Source organism: Daucus carota, chromosome 5 (assembly GCF_001625215.2).
Source record: "Daucus carota subsp. sativus chromosome 5, DH1 v3.0, whole genome shotgun sequence".
Taxonomy (NCBI): domain Eukaryota; kingdom Viridiplantae; phylum Streptophyta; class Magnoliopsida; order Apiales; family Apiaceae; genus Daucus; species Daucus carota.
Window position 1 is genome coordinate 25,524,300 of NC_030385.2, and position 10,705 is coordinate 25,535,004.

The window sequence follows — 10,705 nt, forward strand, 5'->3', positions numbered from 1 at the left end:
GTCAATGATGACATTCCCTTTTGAAATTATAACATATCCCAAGGTAAATCCTTTGTTGTCATCTCCAAAGGTTATACTTGGGCCAGCTCTTTCCTCAAAATTGTTGAGCAGGGTAGAATCTCCAGTCATGTGTCTTCAGCAGCCACTATCAAGATACCACAGATTCTTTCTACCTCCCTGCACAGATTCAAGACAATTTAAGTTGATTTTGGTACCCAAGCAGTCTTGGGTCCAGTTTTGTTAGACATAGCCTTAGGTTTAGAAGAGTTATTTTCCTTGGATTTAGAGGATTTAGAAACAACTTCATCCTCAGAGTTAATCTTCTTAACTTTAGACATCACAGCAGAGTTAGAGGAACCAACATTAGTAGAGTTCACAGAAAATTGATTTGCATAAGCATGATTCATGTTATCATGATAATTGGGCATAACAGACATGTTAAAAGCATTAAAGTATGGATTAGGCATGAAAGGCATATTAGCATATTGAATGAGGGTAGGAGGAAACATAGGCATGTATGACATGTGAGAGTTCATCATAGAATTAGGCATGCAATGATCAGATAGAGCATTTTTGCAATTAACAGCAAGATGATTAACACTACCACGTTTGGAACAGGTTTTTCTGACAGCATATTTGTCAGGAGTGTAATCATTCTTTTTGTTGATCCCAACTTTGCCATTCCTAGATTTCTTCTTCTTCTCTTTTCCAGCTTCCATTCTTTCTTCACCATGACCAATTCCTTCTTTTTCAATTTTCTTGGAACTACCAGATTCCTTCACAAAGTTCTTATTAATGGGCCCATATTTTTTATCCAACTTTTTGAGTTTGTTTTCATCAACTGCTGTTTGATTCTTTGATGGATAGCTTTCATCCATTGATTGAGAATCTATCAATGGATGATCACTATCCACTAAGAGATCAGATTCATCTAACAGTTTTTTGTTCTTTCTCCAGGCACTTTTACAAGTTTCCTCAAGAACTTGTGTGGAGCACATGTTCTCAAGAACATTCCTAGAATCCTTCCATTTAGCAATAATCTCTTGTTCCCTTTCCAATTGCTTTTTGAGAATCTCTTCTCTTTTTAGAACAGCCAACAACTCATCTTTGGCAAGCTCAGAAGCCTTTTTGAATTTATCCATTTGGATTAATTCAGTTTCAAGCTTTCCATTTCTTTCAGCAAGCAAATCATTAGTCCCTTTAATTCTAACATTTTCTTTTGTTAGAGATTTAAGAGAGACTCTAAGGTTATAGATTTCATTAGACATGTCATCAATGATTTGTTTACATTCAGATTTAATGAGATCAGCTGTGTTGGTTGTTTTTACCTGTCCATTGCTGGTGGTGGAAGAATCAGCATCATCTCCAATTGCCATCAAGGCAAGATTGACATGCTCCTCAATGTCAGAATCACCTTCATCAGCAGCCCAGTCACCATCCTCAGTTATGAATGCCTTTTCCTTGCTTTGCTTGAGTAGATCAAAATATTTTCTTCTGTAATCTACATTCTCTGAGGAGGATCCTTTCTTTTCAGCAGAAGGTCTTCTGCACTCATTAGAGAAGTGTCCAGGTAGACCACAGTTGAAGCATTTGAATTTTGATCTATCAACCATACCAGATGGTTTGGATTGATTTCCTCTGTTGAATGGTCTAGAGCTGACAACATTTCTTTTGAATTTGAGTTTGGAGAATTTTTTGGCAAGAAATGCTAGATGTTCATCAAGATCATCTAGCTCATCTTGAGTTGAAGGTTCTTCATCTTCCTCAATGACTTTTCCTTTCTTCTTTCCATCATCCTTCTTTCCTTCACAAGCAGAGCTGCTTGAGGTCTTTCCAGCAATCACAGACTTTAATGCCTTCTCCTCTTCCTCTTCCTTTTCTGCCACAAGAGCCACAGTTTTCTCCCTCTTGGAGTTCTTTTCCAGTTCTTCATCTTGTTGTATTTCAAGCTCATATGTTTTAAAAATACCATATAATTTGTCAAGAGAGTATTCATTAAAATTCTGAGCCTGTCTTAGAGCAACAGTCATGGGTTTCCAATCTCTAGGTAAGGCTCTCAAGAATTTGAGATTTGAATCCTTGACCATGTAGATTCTACCATACAACTTTAATCCATTTAACAGTTTTTGAAATCTGTTAAAGAAATCATTTAGAGATTCACCAGATTTAGAGTGAAAACTCTCATAATGTTGAACAAACAGCTGCATTTTGTTTTCCCTAACTTGATCAGTGCCTTCACATAAAGTTTGAATATATAGTGTCCCATACTTCCTTTGCAGTTGGACAGTTGATAACACTATCAAACATGTCATCATCAATACCATTGAACAGAATGTTCATAGCCTTGTTATCCTTGTGCACTTCTTTCTCATCTTCCTCAGTGAACTCAGAAGGATTTTTAGGCACTTCAACATCTTCAGCTTCACTTCCATCAAGTCTCAGGGCAGTGTTGATTTTAACTGGAACATGCGGTCCTTTCTCAATACAGTTGATGTAGCTAGGATCCAAGGAGAGAAGATGCATTCTCATTTTCACCTTCCAATGAAAGTAGTGTTCTCTGACCAGCATTGGAATCTTGACTCATTCATCTCTTCTTCCCATTGTTGATTGTCTTTAGGATCTGAAAACTTCTTGTATGTTAGAAGCCTGGCTCTGATACCAATTGTTATTCAGACAATTCAAACAATAAGTTAGATTGTAGAAGGGGGGGGGTTGAATACAATCTACAAAAATTTCAATAACCTTTTGCACAGCAGATGATATTCAAATTACAAGAGAATATAAAAGCTAAAACAGAAATTTAAAGAACAAGGATCTTAAAAATTTCAGGTGGATTGTTTGATCCACCTGAGAGATTTTTATATCAAGAACCTTCCAAGTAAAAATACTTGGCTGCTTACAAAAGAATGAAGAGCAGAAGCTTACAATTTCTTGCTAACTTTCTCTAATACTCTGCTCTTCAGTTCTTGGTGTTTGATACTCTGAAATGTGAAATTACAAAGTGAATATATACTACTACAAACAAAACTAGTCTGTAAAAGTATTTTCCTACTCACTTTCTAGCTAGTACAAATATAGAATTTCTTGGACTTGATACTGCATTTGGCAGCTTGAAATTCTTGTTGCTTTGCCAGAAATGGTAGGCTTCGAGGTTCTCAATATTTGACTAAACTCCTTTTGGTTTAGCTTCCAAAGCTGGTATAGCATCTGTCACATCAACCCATGTGAACTTTATCTTTTCCCTGACTTCTAGCTGTCAATTGCTGATAATCAATTGCTAATATCATCAATTGATGATACACTGAAATAGCAGTTGATAGTCTTCTTTGAGTTATGGGATAATGATGATGTTGATGTAGCGGTTGATAATCTTCTTTCCAAATAGCCATTGATACTTTAAATTACCGATCGATCTTCACTTCACTTGAATAGATTACATGACTTCTCATATTTACAATTATGTCACCATATCTAAACATCCATTGATAGATCAACTGCTAATCTAAAAGTACACATTATTTTTACATCAACTGCTAAAATGCTCCAGCTTTGTTACAATACCTCATCAACCGTTGATGGGTCAATCTGATCAATTGATACTGTCTTAGCATGCTACCAATTGATCAGCTACATGCAATTTTATTCTAAGTAAGAATAAAATACCTTGTATCATCAAGCATCACATATTCCTAACACATATTTATTGATTTTAATCCTTATTGAATAGAGGAGCAGATCATAATTTGCTTCCTCCAAAAATATTAAGCAACTTATTTATTGTTTTTCTATTCACTTGATACATTATATGTTAAAGGTTTTATAGGAACAACCAACAAAGTGTTTCAGTTACATTTTTTTAATAACATGAAATTGCAGACTTTACTTTACTGCTTTATTAGTTCTTTTTTGTGCTTGTTATGTTAAAACTCATGAATTAATAATATAGCTAGAAAATATCACTTTTTTTCTTTGTGGAAGGTTAAAACATTGTCCACGGTGAAAAAATATATTTCGTAAATTTTAGTGGATCGGAGATCCGATCCGATTATCCATGATCCGAATGAACCGGATATGGATTGACTTGTAAAATATCTGACTCCTGATACGATCCGATCCGAATCCGATAAAATTAAATAGATTAGGATATGGATTACTCCTGGAGTAATTAGGTTAGACGTGGTAACTGTCGCACGGCTCCTCTGCTTCGCGTACCAACATAACTCATCTGCATGTAATATCTAATGGTTAAGATTAGAAGTTACTTAGTTACCAGTTACGTAACTGGTTACCCACTATATATATATATATATATATATATATATATATACATATAGTCTTACTCCAATAGAGACCTCGTTATTCTACAAACTAAAAACCAAGCTGGAATATCACTAAATCCTAACACAAATACCACTAAATTCTTAAATAACCCCATCTCCACTTCCATCTTCACCAACCCCACCTCCACATCCGCCACTGCCACCACCTCCGTCCCCGCCTCCTCCATAACCACCACCACCTTTATGTAGCCCGCCCCCTCCATAATTAACCACCACCTCCATTATTTCTCTAACAACACAATCTCGACCTCCATCTTCACCAGCCCCATCCTGGTCGCTGCTTCAACCTCCTTCAACCCCGTTCATACTTCTTTCTCCACCTCGGCTTAACTTCAAAACGCAGCGGAGCCGCCACTATTCCGGCAACGCTCCGACCCCCTACTTCAAGCCGCCCAGACCTCCGCTACAATCATCCTTCGTCCATCTCCACCTTCACCTCCACCATCTCCACCACCGTCACCACCATCTGAATCAAAAACATCAACAGATCTGGAGATCTCGAACAAATCTGGAGTTTTTGGGCAGTTTCTGCAAGTTTTCACTAATTCCTGCAACACAGATCACTAAATCCTAAAGAGAATATCACTAAATTGTACTAAGAATGTCACTAACTTGTATTGGTTTCTAGTTTTTATTTTAAGAGTGATTTTTATTTGATCATGAGCCTATATATATATATATATATATATATATATATATATATATATATTCCTACTCCAATAGAAACCAAATTAGCCTAAAAACTAAAATCCAGTTTCTGGACAGTTTTTTATCACTATTTTTAACTACAGAAATCACTAATTTGTACATAACATATTACTAATTTATATATAGCATATCTCGCGAATATAAATAAATAAATATATATATATACACATACATATATGCAACGTATATGACCATCATCTTCACCCAAATCGTAATAATGGACCTCTTACCACCATTACCAGACGTTTCTATGACTTGACACCATTGTCTATCATCACCAATAGTCACATACACTTTTCATCATAACTTACAAAACTAACGACTACTACCCATCATCATACAACTTCTCTTGCGGCTTCCTACCGCCAAGAACCTTCCTACGGATGAAATTGATCATCTATAATCGATTATCAATAATTTAGATAAGTAGATTTTCTCAATTTTGATAATAAAAATCGTTGTTTACATACTGTATAAAAACAGTGATAGTTATAAATAGTGGTAGGGAAACTGGTTTCTAGTTTTTATTTTAAGAGTGGTTTCCATTTGATCATGAGCCTATATATATATATTACTCCCTCCGTCCCCCTGAGTTGTATACATTGGGGGACGGGGACGCTGCACGGACTTTAATGCTCCTGCAAAATGTAGTTGTGTAATTTATTTTTAAATTTTTTTTTTTCTGAATTAAAGTTTGGATGTTATATTTTTATACAGAAAAAAAAAATCTCAAAAATAAGTTACGGAACTATATTTTATAAGAGCATTGAAATGCGTGTCGAGGAGTTAAAAAGAAACGTATAGAATCAAATGGGACAGAGGGAGTATATATATCTTTAAATTGACTTACAAAAATCTCAACAATAATAGATAATCTAACCAAATTACAAATGATCTCTATATTCATTATTATACTTTGATATGAAGAGAATACTGGGATGCTCAAGTTATTTAAGTTAGGTCTTGCAAACTTCGTAGCAGTACTGAATGTGCAGACTACAGAGAGTCTGTAAATGAATAGTATAAATCAAACGAACCAAGCTAAGGACTTCACTTCCCCCACTATACTTTGTCTTCAACATGCTTTAAACACCTTTACAGATTGCACAGGTTTTGCCACAATTCACGTCGGAATCTAATACTTTAAACACTTGCCATTAATTAAGAGATTATCTTGCTAGCTATATTCTTAATTTGGTTCTCAAATACTGCATATAAATATGTTATCTTTATGAAGGTCAACATAGAGCACTAGGTGAACTACTCATACTAGCTAGATTTATAATGCAGAATTTCATTTGGTTAAGGAACACATCTTAACATAAACTCGTTTTAAGTTAACAGTTAGATGTATTTCCCTGAAACAAGTACTGGAGTAGCTAAAGGAAAAGGTTATGAAACAATTAGATTTGTAAAGGTAGAAATAATAGATGCTCGTGGTTATCCATTATATATATAATGCTGCTCGATCTGTCCCTTAATGATGCAGTCCCTCAACCTCCGCACACAGAACAGAATCACCTGACCGACTCATCTTTTTTTAAATAATTTAATATTTCATCTCTTTTACGATACCTTTTACCATATTCTTGTTACTTCATATTCTGATGTTTTCCCATACTTTTTACCTGTCACTAGATGTGTACATTGTGGATTTTTTTTTCTTGGGTCATGTATGGAAGAATTACTGGCACCTTATGACCTTAGCTTGATTTCTCTGGTCTACATTGTGCATGTACGTACGTGCACCCTCTTTTATATGTGCATCTTCACCTAATTGCAGTGCCATCCTCTCATCATGTTTCTTTCAGACGTACGAGTAATCATACTTTTCGGACCGATCAATTCAATTGGTCGAGGTTATTCAGAATCAGAAGCCATGTTTTCAATTTGTTTCAGTTGTCCATGTTTGTTCTGGCAGACCATGTTAGCTTGGCTTGGACCACAGGTGAAGAATCAAATGTTTCTTTTACTTTATGAGGATAAGGTTACATTGGCCTATATGTTTTCTATGGTTTTATTTTTCTCACTAGAAAACTTAAATTTACAGGTACCAACTACATAATATATGTAATTATATGTTAATGGCATTGCTGTTTGAGGGCCAGGGGCAAATAGTGGTAAATACTAAATACCATTCTTGTCATTTCCAGATTCTGAGTCCGATTATCTCTTTCTCGCAAAATTATCTCAAAATAGATCCTATCTTGTTGATTTATAAGTTCTACTAGAAAATGGCATTGCTATTTTCTTGCTGTGTACTCCACGTGTCTCTCGTGTGTGCTACACACGACAGAGCAGATAAAACTTGATACGTATTTAAGATTTCTAACTAAGTCATTTATAATGTATAGTTTCATAAATTATTTTAATTTGTTTTTTCTCAATAAAAAATTAAAATTTAATTATTGTTCAGAAATTATCTTAAAATAATTTATAACACTATATTATATATATATAAAATATATATATGTTAAAATATGTGTCAGGTCAGGGGAAAAATCATAAAAAAATTATTGGGACTGAGGGAGTCATGCCATGGTTCTTTGCTGAGAATGATTCTTTGTTACAAACAAAGTCACTGCACCAGAATTAGACCTTTATATATACTGTAGAAATTTATACTGAAGATCTGAAATCTGTACAAATTCAAAGAATGAAAGAAAGACACATAAAAGTAACCCAACAATCAAAGGGAAGAATCTAGTAGTACATCACCATATCCAACCATATATCTCCAATAAAATGACCCATTATATATCTTATGTTCTTCTCTGTCTATAAAGCACACTCCCTTCTCCTTCCCTTCCCATCAACTCTCTCCCCTCTCTAAATCTCCATATTAAGATATCATAATATAAATTAGTTCTCAGTGCAATTGCTAAATTGGTTTAATATGTTAAGTTCTCCAGAACTTCCTGTTTGTATATATGCAGAACCGCCAATTTTAATCCCTCCAAGCAGTTCAACTCCAAATGAAACTCTATACCTCTCAAACCTTGATGACCAAAAGTTTCTTAGATTCTCTATCAAATATCTTTATCTTTTCAAAAAGTCTGTGAGTATTGATATCTTGAAAAAATCACTTTCGAGGATTCTTGTCGACTATTATCCATTAGCCGGACGGCTAAGAAAAAGCCGACAAGATGATGAAGATGATGATCATAAGCTTGAGGTTGAGTGCAATGGAGAAGGTGCTGTGTTTGTTGAAGCTTTCATGGATTTATGTGCAGATGAGTTTCTTCGATTTTCCGACAAACCAAATAGGTCTTGGAGAAAGCTTCTGTATAGAGTTGAAGCTCAGAGTTTCTTGGATATTGCTCCTCTTGTGGTTCAGGTATTGATTGAAGTGTTCAACCACTACACCTATTCTTCTTTTCATATGTTTTTCTTCATGCTGTGCATGCTGCACCTATTTTTACTTAACTAATCTAGATAGTATTTCATACAAACTCCAGGCCACTTTTAAGCTTAAGTCATATTACTAAGTTATTACTTTCCCCAAGATCTTATAAGCCTTTAATGAATCAAAGAAATCAGACACACCAACAGGGGTGTATCTAGTAAGAGACGCAGGAGACACATGCCCCCCAATTTATTTTTTATATTTTTTCACTATTGTAAATTTCACAAAATTTCAGAAGTGCCCCACAATATTTGAAAATATATAAGTGTCAAAATTTCGTTTACAGATCCGCCCCTGCATACCAAGCATAATCAGCTAATAGGAAATATGCTAGATTTTTTTCTTGTCAGAAATCAGAATATCACAAAAGGAACACGTTAAAATAATAAAATTTATTTTCTCTATCGCGCGATCGTAAATTTCTTTGGGAACACAACGCAGACTAGATATATTTAGTCATTTGATTGACGCGGTCGATGAAGGATTCACCTCGACTCCTCGAATCTAGTATAGTCGAAAATTCTCCATATTCCTTGACACTTCTAAAAAGCAATTATAACAGTGAGCTCTTCGTTTAATTTAATCAGAGATTAAGCTCTCCCACTGAAGTACTGTCCATTCCTTATTCCACTTGTGATAATTTAAAATATGCACAACTACGCGTGTAACGGATACAGTATTAGACATGATATGAGGAGTAAATAGTTCGCTTATCTTTGTTAAAAGAGAAGTTAATATTGTGCTTAATCTGTTAAATCCGAGGAACAGACAGCCATCTCTGTCGCCCTTTGCTTCGTCCGATCGCACCAAACGTAGACATCAAGTAGCTAAAACCCAACGTTTTTTCGAAATCAACATCTCTATTTCTTTAATCCTTATCGTTTGTACATAAACGTATAGTATGATTTTAATTTGCATATTCACATACAAATTGCATGCATGTCTGCAATATGTATACTTTTTTCATGGTCAAATTTTTTCTCTCAATTTGTCCCTCAGGTAAATATGATATTGTGGTAAAATAATATATGAAGGCATCGGTACGATGATAACAAGACAATTTAGCACAAACTACAAACTCCATTCTGGGCTACCCTACAATCCCACAATGCTCTTTTCTTTTGTTGCTTTCAATAATAGCAAGTTGATCAAATGTTTTGACCATAACACCCTCTCTTTCAAATCTATCTCCTTCTCAGGTCACGAATCTCCGATGCGGAGGAATGATCTTATGTACCGCAATCAGTCACTGTTTGTGTGACGGTATCGGCACGTCCCAGTTCTTACACGCATGGGCCCACATCACCACGAATCACACAGGCAAGTTACCAATCACTCCTTCACACTCACGCCACGTGTTGAAACCCCAACAGATTAACTACGAGATTACATTAACTAATCCCGGATTTACCAAAAATACCCTTTTCAACAACGATATTATAAGCCAGCATTTTAGGTCACAACCATTGGTGCCCTCATCTCTAACCTTCACTGCTTCTCATGTTTCGCACCTCAAAAGACAATGCAGTCCCATGCTAAAATGCACCACCTTCGAGATCGTCGCGTCGCACACGTGGCGAGCATGGGTTAAGTCCCTGGACTTGTCGCCCGCGCTCCACGTCAAACTTTTGTTTTCTGTGAACATCAGAAAAAGACTCGAGCCAGAAATGCCACAAGGGTATTATGGGAATGGATTCGTGCTAGCATGCGCGGAGACCACGGTTAAGGAGCTGGTCAGTGCTAACTTGAACAATGCAGTGAAGTTGGTTCAACGAGCTAAGGCTTGTGTGACCGATGAGTACGCGAGGTCCGTGGTAAATATTCTGGAGGACAAGACGGTAAAAACGGACCTTTCGGCTAGTTTGGTAATTTCACAGTGGTCTAAATTAGGACTCGAAGATGTGGATTTTGGACAAGGGAAACCTCTTCATATGGGTCCAATTACTGCTGACATTTACTGCTTGTTTTTGCCGGTCATCGGAGATTTCCACGCCGTTCGGGTGCTCGTGTCGATGCCGGAAAGTGTGGTGAACAAATTTGAGTATTACATGAATGCATTTTCAGGGTGGGAAGTTAACGAAGAAGCTGACGCGAATAAACGTCTCGAAAGTCAAGAATTTACGTGAAATAAAAACATGACATTTTATGAGGATGCGCCTAGTATCATCATTTTTCTTTTGAATTTCTTAGAACATGTACTCACTCATATTTGTCGAAAAGAAAATTAATAAAAAGACATTGATTTCGGTTA

At 35.8% G+C, this 10,705-nt stretch overlaps 1 protein-coding gene and 1 long non-coding RNA gene across 2 annotated transcripts; both read left to right on the forward strand.

Annotated features, from left to right (window-relative positions):
* The first annotated feature begins 6,553 nt into the window (after nt 1-6,553).
* LOC135152633 (uncharacterized) lies at nt 6,554-7,175 on the forward strand. Its single transcript, XR_010292007.1, has 3 exons — nt 6,554-6,783; nt 6,860-6,996; nt 7,099-7,175. It is a non-coding gene; the product is annotated as an uncharacterized LOC135152633 (long non-coding RNA).
* A 512-nt stretch (nt 7,176-7,687) lies between these two features.
* LOC108192464 (alcohol acyltransferase 9) lies at nt 7,688-10,705 on the forward strand. The gene is made up of 2 exons (XM_017372754.2): nt 7,688-8,385; nt 9,654-10,705. Exons 1-2 carry the CDS (start codon nt 7,945-7,947, stop codon nt 10,578-10,580), a joined length of 1,368 nt encoding a protein of 455 aa, XP_017228243.1. The 5' UTR covers nt 7,688-7,944; the 3' UTR covers nt 10,581-10,705.

Excerpts from the sequence above, each read along its gene's own strand:
- LOC108192464 (XM_017372754.2), top strand. The coding sequence starts at position 7,945 with ATGTTAAGTTCTCCAGAACTTCCTGTTTGTATATATGCAGAACCGCCA. Across the intron at positions 8,386-9,653 it reads TTGCTCCTCTTGTGGTTCAG|GTCACGAATCTCCGATGCGG; the intron begins GTATTGATTGAA and ends TCTCCTTCTCAG.